We start from the raw sequence: 13,613 nt of genomic DNA, 5'->3' as shown, positions 1-13,613 counted from the left end.
AGGGCTTAAGCAATCCCAGAAGCAGATGGCAGCTTTTCTGAAATGAAGGCTGAGTAAACACAGAAACGCAAAAAGGAAAAAACCAAAATTATACCCAGGGCCTGAATCCAGGGGGACATGCATTTACCGGTGCCTCCTCCACGGCTGTGACTTCCCCATCTGTGGCCTGGTCAGTGGCAAATGGAGATTAGTTGGGAACCATACTGGAAGGATACACTCAGTAGACTCTACTGCCACAGAGGTGCTTCCCCCATGGCCCCATCTTGAACCACGGTGAGCTGCTCACTCTAGTGAAGGACATTTTCTTACTGCCCTTTTGGAAGGCAAGCTGGTGTCCTCTCTTTAACTGTCAGATGCACATGCCCTGGGAGCCCACAACCCCACTTCTAGCATGCAGACCTATGCTGGCAGGAGGCTCCATCGGTAAGTGACGTGTGTAAGGACCTTGACTGGTGCTGTCTGTGGTTGTGCAAAACTAAAGCAACCTAATGTCCATCTGGAAGGGGTTTGGTCAAATAACTTCTGGTGAGTCTGTCCAGTGGCACACAGCAGTTGGGTCCAGTGAATCAATATGTAAGGGTATCTATGGCATACTGAGGGAAGGAAGCAAGGTGCAAAGGCATGTATGCTGTGACCCCAGGCATGAAACTGAGGTGTGTGAAATGTAAGCAGGTAAAAACTAACAGGAGGCATCTCTGCAGCACAGAATCCGGAAAAAGGTCTCTTTTTATTTGATAAATGTCTACTGTGGTTAATTAATTTTTTTTTTTTTTGAGGCACAGTTTTGCTCTGCCATCCAGGCTGGAGTGCGTTGGCACAATCTCAGCTTACTACAACCTCAACCTGAGCTCAGGGGATTCTCCCACCTCAGCCTCCTGTATAGTTGGGACTACAGGCACACACGACCGCACCAGGCTAATTTAGTTTTTGTTTGTTTGTTTGTTTGTTTGTTTGGTAGAGATGGGGTCTCACTGTGTTGCCCAGGCTGGTCTTAAACTCCTGGGCTCCAGCAATCCTCTCACCTCAGCCTCCCAAAGTGCTGGGATTTCAGGTGTGAGCCACCATGCTCGGCAGTTAATGTTTTCAAGGTTGTTTATAAATTCATTTTTAACAGATCTTTTTTTTTTTTTTTTTTTTTTTTTTTGAGACGGAGTTTCACTCATGTTACCCAGGCTGGAGTGCAATGGCGCGATCTCAGCTCACCACAACCTCCGCCTCCTGGGTTCAGGCAATTCTCCTGCCTCAGCCTCCTGAGTAGCTGGGATTACAGGCACACACCACCATGCCCAGCTAAACAGATCTTAGATTTAATGCTCCAGGCTGGACGCAGTGGCTCACGTTGGTAATCCTAGCACTTTGGGAGGCCGAGACAGGTGGATCACTGGAGGTCAGGAGTTACCAGCCTGGTCAACATGGTGAAACCTCATCTCTACTAAGCATACAAAAATTAGCCAGGTGTGGTGGCAGGTTCCTATAATCCCAGCTGCTTGGGAAGCTGAGGCAGGAGAATCACTTGATTGAACCCAGGAGGTAGAGGTTGCGGTGAACCAAGATCACATCACTACACTCCAGCCTGGACGACAGAGTAGGTTTCTAGCTAAAAAAAGAAAAAGATTTAATGCCCCTGATTCAACAGAACCAATGGCATGGCAAGGGAACCCTTCTCAACGCCCTCTTCTGCCACAAGAAAAACATGAATTGGAAGGCCTCCCCTACAGAGGAAGGCCTGTGTGCCCATGCTAACTGCTTTTGTGTATCTTGGGATCTGCAAGAAAGACAAAGGCAGCTTTTTGAGCTACATTTGGAATAGCCCTGTCCTCTGCCTGCAGGGGCTGTGCAGGGACACAGCAGTCAGAAGAAAGATCTTTCAATGGCTAAGCCACGGCCTTTGGTCCAGGACTTCTTGCCATTTGTCCATGACTCCATGTGCTGTGTGTATGTAGTATTTTGATTAAACTACTCTGTGGGTCTTCTTGAGACATTTGCTATGACTACAGTGCTGGGTGTTGGTGTCCTTTTGGCCTCAAACTTATAGGGGAAGCAGGGAATTCACCCAACCAAAGTCAATAAACAGTCAGTCCATATAGGTAAGTTTCTCTCCCTGGAATGAGAGAATAAATACCCAACCAGGTACTGTGGGTGATCATCCCTTTCTGCCTTCAGCAGTGGTCAGGGGGCAGTGAGTAAACACAAAGTATTCTTGCTTTGTGCGTATTCAGGGGCTACGAGACACTTACTCTTGCTGAGTTTGGAAGCCTCCACTTCTGCAAAAAGGGTTCTTAAGTTCCTAGCTACAAGAGAAGGTACTCTGACTTTCTCACTTAGGCCTTCCCAATATGATCTTCTTATACCCCCAACTTACTGCACCCGCAGACCCATGAGCACTGCCCGGTGGTTGGCTGCTCTTCCCTCCTACCCAATTCTAACCAGCCAGATAAAACCCACTATGGGATAAAAACAGATTCTGAAAACTATAACTGGTACCCTTCTCTGTGACTAAGGACATCAACTTCCCAGCTGTATTTCTTTCTTCCTACAGGAGAAAAACACTCTTAAATGAACAATGTCAAAAGTTGACAAGTGTTTATATACTTGAGACATAAAAGAGCCTCCAGATCTCTGGCGCGCTGTTTACAGATAAACACACGTCTATGGAAGGGAACAAAGCTACAACAAAGTATAGACTGTTTGGGAGAAAGTCCTTGAGCTTCTGTTTGGAATGGAGTCTGCATGCACCTCTCCACGGCTGCACAAAATGAAATAATTAGAAGGTGCTTTGTAGGCTGTGCACAAGGCCAGGTCATTAAGGGCCTAAGAACCCTGTGGTCAAGTGCAGCTTCTGGCCGCAGTATCAAAGGACACCAGCAAGGATGACAGCAGGGCACTTGGTGTCTGTCTAGACCAAGCACGCCTCATCTGTAAAAAAGCCAACAGTGCTTAGTTTTGAGGGTTAAGTGAGGTAATGCTCCTAAGGTTTCTTTTTTTTTTTTTTTTTTTGAGACGGAGTTTCGCTCTTGTTACCCAGGCTGGAGTGCAATGGCGCGACCTCGGCTCACCGCAACCTCCGCCTCCCGGGCTCAGGCAATTCTCCTGCCTCAACCTCCTGAGTAGCTGGGATTACAGGCACTCGCCACCATGCCCAGCTAATGTTTTGTATTTTTAGTAGAGACGGGGTTTCACCATGTTGACCAGGATGGTCTCGATCTCTTGACCTCGTGATCCACCCGCCTCGGCCTCCCAAAGTGCTGGGATTACAGGCTTGAGCCACCGCGCCCGGCTGATGCTCCTAAGGTTTCTAACCCCTTTCCTGGTTGAAAAATATTCAGAGGAAGACCTATTATGCAATAATAAAAATAAATAATCAGAGGAAGATCTATCAGATCTACTCAGAATTGAAAATGAAAGACCTTGGTCTTTCACTAACCCAGGTGTTTGCATAATTTCCTCCTTTTATTCCAGATGTTCCTAGTGCAAAAGACAAGGTATTTCCCCCTCAAACAGAACATGTAAATCTTTCCAAAACACAAGTGGAGGTACTTTGAGTCCTGGGATATCAGTGTCAAGTCTCCAAATAAAACAGCATCAGGAAGCTCTCTCCTCCAGCCATGGAGAAAGGCCATGAAGACGGAAGAAGGAAGAGCTAGCAGGTTAAAAACCTGTAATGTTTGATGTAGAAACATTTTTGTAAAGGTGTGTTTTTCTGAGAAGTTTTCTTTCAAAATTCCTAGGCTTAGTCCCTTATTATGATAGACACATTGGTGGTCAGTAAGATTCTCTAAAAATCTTAGAGTCAAAGGGTCTCTGAGTTTCTAGAGATTACTCTGGGAATCTACAAGGTCACGACTGCTTAACAAATTTTTTTCCAAAGGGAAAAAAGAAAGTGGAAGAGGATATACTAATCAGAGTTCAACAAACAGCAGCTGTTATAGTTTCCACCAACAACAGCATGCTCTGGAGAAGGAATTTTCCTTACCATGACAGTGAAGGGGCTGTTGGGAATATCAACACCACCGAAGCGCACATAGATCACATAGGTGCCCGGCTTGGCAGCTGTGTAGAAGATGTCATAGGTTCCATCTTCATTCTCGATGACATCAGCCTCGGCCTCAGTGCCATCTGGGGTCAGAACCGTGCAGGTCACTTTCCCCTTCCCGGCAGTCTTGGCATCAACCACAAAGCCTACTTCTTCGCCAGTTTTCACAGTGGAGGCGATTCCAGGACCTGGAGAAGAGTTCAGGGGAAGAGAATGGAAGCATCGGCCATGGACACATGTCCTGGAGCCCCAAGAACAAATCACACCCATCCATGCTGTCTGTGTCTATGAATGTTAGGCCTTTGACTGCTGCCATTCAGAGGGATATCCCAAAGATTCCCCCAGATCAGGTGTTGCTCAAAGGATTACCTCATCCATCACTTACTAAATAAGGAGCATCTGTAAGCTCTGAGTGTTGACTAAAGGTCAGCCCTGGTTTGCCAGCATTTAAAGGTATGGATGAAGTTCAACTTTCAACAGCAAACATACTGGGCATTTTCTTAAGTGCCAGGTACACATAAAGGTAGCCAAGACACAGTCCCTGCTCTCAAGATGCTCACAGTCTAACAGGGCCGGGCACCAAGAATGACAGTTCCAGCTGCAGTGGAAATGCTGAAGAGGAACTAAGTTACAGAAAAAATAACAAACTCTCCAGGGAAGTGTCCAGCAGTATATCAAGGCAAAGACTCTAAGAATTTATATCCCAGGGTTGCCGCACTGACAAAGGGCTTCCTAAAGAAAGGAAACATGGCTGAACCCTGAAGGATGGGTGCTGTTAGCTAAGGGAGACGTGCAACCTCTCCCCAATTGTCAGTCTCTCTCTGACTTCTGGTGCCCCTTGGCACAGGATCCATACATCAGTAAATGCAGAAAAGCCATGAACGAAAAGTCCATTGGCAAATATGAGTGTGTAGGAGTAACAGAGAGAGTGGCAAGAACAGTTTGTTCAGGGAGTAGTGGAAGAAAAGACTGGAGTCAATCTGTGGAAGGCCCTGAATGACAGATCAAGGGGTGTGGCCAAAAGGCAAGTATTCAGCTCAGGACCCTGCCTGAGCTGGAGGAGGAAATAAGGCCTGGAAGGCAATGGGGAAGTCCCCATCCAACGTTAACATGCTATCGATTAGTAAAGAAGATCTGGTTGTCGCTGACAGCTGCATAGACCTAGGAGTGGTGCATTGGCCAGCATTCCAAAATTTCTCAATTTTTGCCATGGGTGAGCCAAAAAGGGCTATACTGAGCAATTTACAACCTTGCCCTGAAAGCCCAGATTTTCTCCATTCAAAGAAAGATAGGCTACGAGAGAAACAGAACACATCCAGGGTGGTCCTGTGTTTAGTCTTCTTATTTAAAGAGAAGTAAATCTGTCTCATTTTAGAGATGGGGATTCATGCGTTAAAATCTGCTTGAGCAGCAGTACTGAACTGCCCAAGGGCTGTTCTTAAAAACTGAAAAGACTTGGCCAGGCACAGTGGCTCACACCTGTAATCCCAGCACTTTGGGAGGCCAAGGAGGGTAGATCACTTGAGGCCAGGAGTTCAAGACCAGCCTGGCCAATATGGTGAAACCCCGTCTCCACTAAAAATATAAAAATTAGCCGGGCATGGTGGCAGGCATCTGTGGTCCCAGCTACTCAGGAGGCTGAGGCTGTAGTAAGCCGAGACTGTGCCACTGCACTCCAGCCTGGGCAACAGAGCAAGACTCCGTCTCAAAAAAAAAAAAAAAAAAAAGTAAGGTGTGACACTCAATAGTTGTGTCTTAGAAACTTAAGGAAGGAGGAGGGAAAAAAAAGAAAGAAACCAAAGAACTGTGATGCTCAAATATTCATGGAGAATTCCTGACAGGTTTACACACGCATGTTGAGAAAAACCTAGATCCTTAAATGTGTTTCTCTAATGCTGACCTGAAATGCTTCCGAATGCATCCTGAGTAACTAAACTACTCATGAAAGGCAGAAATTTGCTGCTTTTCATGGGAGCCGCCATCAGAGTTGGGTTCTCAAAAAATGTACCTACTTCAAAAGCATATAATGATAGTTATCCTGTACCTGGCACTGTGCTAAGTATTTTTCATGCCTGACCTCATCTAACCTTTGCAATAACCCTGTAAAACAGTCTCTGTTCCTTAGAAGAGCTTCTTGGATCTAAATGTTTTAAAAAAAAAAAAAAAAAAAAAAAAGCTTCAATCTATGTCAAACTGAAGTTCAGTGAGGTTGAGCAACATGCCTGGATCATGTAGCTTGTAAGTCACAGGGAGGGGTGACAGCCCGGCTTTCTGACTGCAAAGCCTGTGGTCCTGACCTTGAGATGCCCTGTACTCACCTGTGGCCAGGCACTTGCTGGCATCGCCCGTCTGTGTGGCTCGGATGCGATAAGGAGAAAGCGGGATGTCGTCACCTCCGTAGGTGACCCCAATCATATAGCGTCCGGTCTTGTCCGGGATGTAAGTGACAGCATATGTGCCATCTTTATTGTCATGGACAATGGCTCTTTTGGGTTTTCCCTCTTGGTCCTGTGGATCATAGAGAAATGCTATTTAGGATGTTGTCAAGATGTAGAAAATATTCATGGAAAACCTTGACATATTTTCCTTATTAATTAGCGCCTCTAGAGAGAAGAGACAAAATTGATAGCTTAATACAATCTAGTTTTGTTTTGTTTTTTTGGTAGGGAGAGTAGAGGGTCACAGATCCCTTTAACACCATGATGGACGTGGCCAATTTTCAGTAATTTTGTTGTCCAGTGAACCAACAGCATTTTAGCTCAGAATCTTCTGAAATGTAGGGAGGGGAGGAGGCAGAGGCTCCTGCTCACACACCACCACATCCAGTCTCCTCTTTCTCTTTATTAACAGGACCCAAACTCTTAGCTAGGTGCACTGCTCCCAGAAGACGGGACTCAACTTCCTAGCATCCTTGCCACTAGGTGATGTGACTTGTGACCAACCCCCGATAAATCAGAAGGGAGTGGAAGTCTACGATGGACTTTTGGTAAGGCTGCTTAACAGAGCCAACTGAGCAGAGAGGACTCCCCTTTTCCCTTCTTTCTTCCTTCTTCTGGCCTGCTACATGGACGTGATAGCCAGAGCACTGGCAGCCTTGTGGTCTGGGAGGAGACCTTAGGGAACAGAAGCCACATGCTAGATAGAGGAGCAGACAGATGGAGCCGACTTCCTGTGGCTTCTGGTGAGCTGCAGGGCACCCAGGTGGCTTAACCTGGGCTTTCTTAACAAGAAAGAATAATCTCATTTATTTCAGCTACTCTTAAGGTTTACTGTGATATGCAGCATAACTTAGTCTTAACTGATCCAAAGAATAATTTAAAACATTTAAAAATAAAACAGGGGCCGGGCACAGTGTCTCATGCCTGTAATCCCAGCACTTTGGGAGGCAGAGGCAGGCGGATTGCTTGTGTCCAGGAGAGTTAAGACAAGACTGGGAAACATGGCAAAACCCCATCTTTAAAAAAAATAAAAAATAAAAACATAGGAATAGATGCAGTAACAAAACATAGGAGATTCACCAAAAAGTGGTTCTTGGAGCTACACCCTCACATCTCTGAGGTGAACACGCTTATTCTTCTGCACATTTACTGACTCTTTGGTGGGAAAATCTAACAAACACTTGCATTGAGTCAGAAACTGGTTATTGAAACCCTTGTTCTTAAATCTGGCCAGGAAATTAAGTCTGAAGATTAAGGTTTGGCTCAGAAAATAACTCCAAGTTACCGTTATCTGGACAGCAAGCAGGCCTTCCCCGGCATCTCTGGCATCAATTGCAAAGTCCACAGGTAGACTGGCAGGCACACCATAGGAACTGAGGCCAGGGCCGCTGGCAGTCACTTTGCTGGCATCATATGTGGGAAGGACCTTGACCTTGAAGGGACTTGATAGACACACACACACACCACAGTCAGTAAGGATACATGTCAACCCAGCTACATCTGACTTTTCTCACACAGAAGAATAGGATTGAAAAGGGGGTTTCTACAGCAGATAAGATAGTGAGTTAGTCAAGGTGCCTAAGTCCAGTGGAAATTTACAGCCACGAGGTAGTAACCTTTATATGACAGACGGGTTTTGACCTGAGCGAGTTCCAAGGCAGCAGTCCCCAACCTTTTTGGCACTAGGGACTGGTTTTGTGAAAGATGAGTGGGCATGGTGGGGGAATGCTCTTGGGATAAAGTTCCACCTCAGATCATCAGGCATTAGTTAGATTCTCATAAGGAGCGCCCAACCTAGATCCCTTGCATGCACAGTTCATAATAGGGCTCGCACTGCTATGAGAATGTAATGGCGCTGCTGATCTGACAGGAGCGGACCTCAGGCAGTAATGCTAGTACAGCCATCACTGTGCGGCCCAATTCCTAACATGCCATGGATGTGTACCAGTCCACGGTCCAAGGGTTGGGGACCTCTGTTCCAAGGGATATAAACAGTTTAAGGAGGAAGAGGCTCCCAAATTAGTTTGGGAAACACAGGGTTAAACACTCTTGGCCCACTTTTGTTATGCTAAGATGATGGTTACCAAATAGAAAGAGAATATTGGAACTTCTTCAGTTTTAATATTTTTATCTCATCTTATTCTATATTCTGTATCTATAATTATTCTATATTTAGTATGCTTTATATGGCACATAATATATTAGTAAAGCAATATATAAATGTAATTTATAAATTATATATTTCTAAATAGAGCTAATATGCTTATTTCTTTTTCTTTTTTTTTTTTTGAGACGGAGTTTTGCTCTTGCTACCCAGGCTGCAGTGCAATGGCGCAATCTCGGCTCACCGCAACCTCCGCCTCCTGGGTTCAAGCGATTCTCCTGCCTCAGCCTCCCAAGTAGCTGGGACTACAGGCGTGCACCACCATGCCCAGCTAATTTTTGTATTTTTAGTAGAGACGGGGTTTCACCATGTTGGCCAGGATGGTCTCAATCTGTTGACCTCATGATCCACCCGCCTCGGCCTCCCAAAGTGTTGGGATTACAGACATGAGCCACTGTGCCCGACCATGCTTATTCCTATATAAAATATGTGTTAGGGGACATGGGTGAAAGTTTTTCATCTTAAGGGGCATGATTTTTAAAAAGAAGAAAAGAAAACTCTTAGAGATTGTTCTAAGAGGTGAGGAGTTTATGTAACATTTTTTTGGCAATAATATGAACATGGATGGAACAAGGTTTCTATTTAAAACCTTCTGGAAACACTATTATCAACCAAACCCTGAGGTAAAGACTTTTTGTCATAATCAGAAAACTACTTGCAGATTCACCAAAGGGAAGCCTCTGATAAACTAATAAATTCTTTATTTCTTCAATGATTCTTGACTACTACTACTACAATTTTTTCCTAAGAGCTGTCAGGGGAGGGTCTCTGTTGCCCGAGGCTGGCCTCAAATTCGGGCTCAAGTAATCCTCCCATCTCATTCTCCCAAGTAGCTGAGATTACAGGCAAATGCCACCATACCTGGTTAGGATTTCTGGCTTCTGAATTCAGCTCACCTTTAAGCTAAAGATGTCTAAAAGGAATTGGGGGAGTGAGAGAGCGGGAGCCACAAATATCAAGGCTAGTGTGTGGTGACAAGTGGTGCAGGCTCTATGTAATACTTGCTGCCTCTACAGATGGGTGAATGGACTGATGGAGAAATGGATGGGTGGATGGATGGACTGATGGGGGAATGGATGGGTGGATGGATGGGCTGATGGAGGAATGGATGGGTGGATAGACGGACTGATGGGAGGAATGGATGAGTAGATGGATGGATAGACTGATAGAGGAATGGATGGGTGGATGGATGAACTGATGGAGGAACAGAAGAGTAGGTGGGAGGACTGATGGAAGAATGGATGAGTAGATGGACAGACTGATGCAGGGATGGATGGATGGATGGATGGATGGGCAGATGGATGGACTGATGGAGGAATGGATGGGTGGATGGATGGAGCTTACCTGCGAGGAATCTCTTCATCAGCATATTTAACTGATACCATGTAAGGTCCCTCCTGAGATGGGGTGTAGGTTACTGTGTGTGTGCCATCTCCATTGTCCACCACGTTCACAGGCTCCACCAGGCCTGAGGACAGAGATGAGAGGTTTAAGGAGCTGCCTGGCCTCACCTTTACTCCACTCTTGGCTGAGTTTGAAATAGGATCACATCTATCCCCAAGAGCTATTGGTTTCCACTGATGAGTAACACAAAGGCAAGCAGCCATAATCATAGGCCTCAAAAAAAAAAATCACAGGATCCCCAATTCATGGTTGCAGAGATGACCCCAAGAGACACCTTTGGCTTTTTGTTGGCTTACATATACTCAGTCTGCCCTAGAGTATAATTAAGGAGACCGCCTGTGCTTGCTTCTAGAGGGTGTATGTGGATGATGCGTGTTGCAGACACGCTATAAGCTTTCAAGCTGGTTAGGCATGCATTAGGATGTGGCAATTTTACTCTACAGCTGAGACACTGCCAAAGGGTTCAGAACTCTGAAGAGCAAAAATTAACCAATGGGCAGTCAGTCAAGACTTGTGGCCACTTTTGGGCAAAGACCACTGTGAGACCAGTATGCTGGGGCATAGGTACAGGGCAGGTAAGGGTGCCGATCTCACGGGGGAAGGGGACCCTCAAGGTGAAGCCTGTTAGAGGAGGATGTTAGAGATTATGCTAAAACATAATCAAGGAGGATATTTGAGATTACACTAAAACATAATCAAGGCATGCATTGGGTTGCAGAGTCCAGATCCCAGCTCCCAACGTGAGAGTCAAGGATGGGTCAATTCCCGGGTAGGTTGATCAAAGCATGGCATGCTCATTAAGCAAAGCAGATGAGGCAGGTGCAAGCCAATTTTAAAGTGAGGCCAGCAAGAAGCATTTGGGTTATATAATTCAGCAGCTATGGGAAAATGCAAACCTGTCTCATTAAAGTCACCCTTCGGGTCACCTTTAAAGAACTCTGAAAGGGCTTTCAAGGGGCTGCGCCATGACTGGGAATCCGTTTCATCAGCTAAAATCAAAAGGCTGTTATTTGAGAGTCCTTCATAATACAGGCAGATATCCAAGTAAAGCTTCTCTCTTTCTTTTCTCCCTCTCTCATTCACACATACACAGGGACACATACATGAACGCAAACACATGAAAGTCCTGAAGCTCAGTAACTTCACAGCATGTGATCCCAGCCCCATGACCTCATTTCCCCTAACCCACTTCTGCCCTGAGCTTCAAAGGGCATAACCTCCTGCTGAACCCCACGAAGCAGAAGGCTCCTCTTCAAAGAGGGAAACCCCCATTTGCCACTTCTGTGAATATCCAAGAACATAACATTGGGGAGGAAAATCCAGATCATGTAAGAAATGAGGCACACTGTCCTCTAAGGGGGAGAAAGGCACATTTTAAGTGCTGGAGGAGAAAACATGGTCGCTTACCAAAAAAGGCAAGTTTCATGCACTTCAGGGCTTTGTTCCCACATGGTCCACTAGCCTTACCAAACCCAAGTTCCAGGCTGCCAACAGAGCAGGCCAAATTGCCAATAAAGCCCATTCCCCAGGATACCCTCTCTCTCTCGGGAATTAAGACAATGACAAAGCCATGTATCACATCCACCATGTATCTGGCATTCCCAGAGGTTTTCACATGTACCACATGGACACCAAGGTATCTCAACAAGTTATCACCTCCAACCCCCACCATCTGCTATATCCAGACCAACCTGCCCCCTCACAAATGCTGAAACACATAATGAGACAGTCGCCACCATATTACATATGAGACCCCAAATACTGCTGCTTCATCTAAGACGTTTTAGCCGTATTATTAAATGAGGGGGAAGACAGATCACTGGAGAAATAACAAGCTGCCTACTTGTGAGCAGGAATTTCTACTGTTTAACTAGAACATGAAACAAAGGAATTTTTAAAAAAAATTTAATTTTAAGCTCATGAGCAAACTCAAAAGCAAAGCATCTGCTCTGGGTCACGGCTGCCCCGGGCTGGGGCAGATGAATGTCTGAAGGAAGGCAGGGTGCATACTTACCTCGTGGGCCCAGGACCCTCACTTCCAGCGGAGCCAGGCCAGCCTTGCTGCTGTCCACTGTGAAGGACTGCAGGACACGGGCTCGGACGCCTGAGCCCAGCCCGGGGCCGGCAATCTTGACCTTGCTGGGGTCCACAACATCCTTCACAGGAACCCTGAAGGGGCTGCCTGGAAGAGAAGTCATGAGATTCTGAGCACAAGGTGGGAATTTGAGACTGCCTTGTGCACACCCAGAATGGCACCATGCAGGCCCCAGTCAGTTCCCCCTGCCTCGCTGTGTGCACTGTTCATGTGCCCACTCATTGTTGTCAACCATTAACACAGAGCACCTACTACATGCAGATGTTGTGTCTGGTGCTGGATCCTGAGTGGTTAACACCCCTGAGGAACCTACACAATGCAGGAGAAGGATGAGGCACGCAAGTCACTCTAACATCCTATATAACATAGTGGAGGTGTGCAAGGTGGAACACGCAGGAGGCAATGAACCTGATCTGCAGGAGACCAGAGAAGATTTCCAGTAGCATCTCAGCTGCGGCACAAAAGGGGGCACACAGAGAGGTGCTTCAAGCAGAGGCCTCGGCACGTGCAGGGGCCTGGAGGTGAGGGGGAGACAGGCTGCTGGAGGAACTGAAGGAGGAAGCCAAGAGGTGGGGGAACAGAACGAGGGCTGGAGAGAGATGGGCAGGCCCTGCAGCTCCCATTCAGCCCTGTCTCCCACAAATGACTCCTGTGTGTCCCCCAGACCCCTCTCCCTCCAATGCAGCTGGCACCTTCTGACCATACTCAGCCTTCTCGGTCCCGACCACGTGGTAAAGCCTTGCTGTCTTCCTGAGTGTAAGCTGAGCTCCTGCTGCATGGCTGATCCCCTGCGGGACCCTGAGGGCCTCTGACTCCTTGAGGGTGTCAGTTTTAAAGATGAAGCATGGAGGAGTTGAGGAGAGGAGATAGGGATTTGCTAGAGAAGTGCTAAACAGAGAAACAAGGGCCAGGCCAAGGACACTCATGGACTCCTCTGTGGAAGGTGACCTCCCCAGAAACAGTACCCAGCATAACCACAGCACAGCTCAGGCTACCACGCCCATCACCAAGGGGCTGCATGTACCTTTCACCTTGCATGGGAGTCCTGGTGCTCGCCGTGGTATCTGGCAAAGTTAATGACTGCCATGGAAGCAGAGGGCTCTCTGCTTTGCATCCCAGAGAGTTTATACTTCGTAGAATTAGAGATGGTAGATAGCCAAGACACACAAAGAACAGAGTCCCTGGCTTTCTAACAACAGCTGGGTTTCAATGGCATCCAGGTCTTCAGCTACATGAAATAAACGGCTAGCCCTGGTAAATAAGCACAGGCCTCCATATTGGGGTGAGAAGAACGAAAGAGTACCTTACTTTAGACAGTGACAGTTGAGGATTTCAATGTCAACAGCTGACGGCAAGGGACTACCTCTGAGGCCAATCACAAAGTCAGAGCCTTCACCGGAAGTTGTATGAACACAGCATGAGAGTAGCCAAGAACTAACAAACCCAGGTAAGATAAACTGTCCAAGATGGCAGACCTCA

The 13,613-nt window shown here is 46.6% G+C and overlaps 1 protein-coding gene across 4 annotated transcripts in view; it reads right to left on the bottom strand.

Annotated features, from left to right (window-relative positions):
* FLNB (filamin B) overlaps positions 1-13,613 on the bottom strand; it is a 166,966-nt gene that overhangs the window by 32,304 nt on the left and 121,049 nt on the right. Inside the window, exons 25-31 of one of the 4 annotated variants that reach the window (XM_032290260.1) lie at positions 12,054-12,221; positions 10,936-11,028; positions 9,980-10,103; positions 7,757-7,913; positions 6,352-6,541; positions 3,974-4,221; positions 95-166 (exon numbers count right to left, since the gene is read on the bottom strand). In XM_032290260.1, the coding sequence (XP_032146151.1) occupies positions 95-166; positions 3,974-4,221; positions 6,352-6,541; positions 7,757-7,913; positions 9,980-10,103; positions 10,936-11,028; positions 12,054-12,221 (1,052 nt within the window). The remainder of the gene's footprint in view (positions 1-94; positions 167-3,973; positions 4,222-6,351; positions 6,542-7,756; positions 7,914-9,979; positions 10,104-10,935; positions 11,029-12,053; positions 12,222-13,613) is intronic. The other 3 variants (XM_032290262.1, XM_032290261.1, XM_032290263.1) reach the window with 3 other exon arrangements.

The sequence above is a fragment of the Sapajus apella genome, unplaced genomic scaffold (genome assembly GCF_009761245.1).
Source record: "Sapajus apella isolate SASKATOON/1434 unplaced genomic scaffold, GSC_monkey_1.0 scaffold23, whole genome shotgun sequence".
NCBI classification, from domain to species: Eukaryota; Metazoa; Chordata; class Mammalia; order Primates; family Cebidae; genus Sapajus; species Sapajus apella.
Note: the sequence above shows the minus strand (reverse complement) of the source record. Positions and strands in the feature narration are given on the sequence as shown.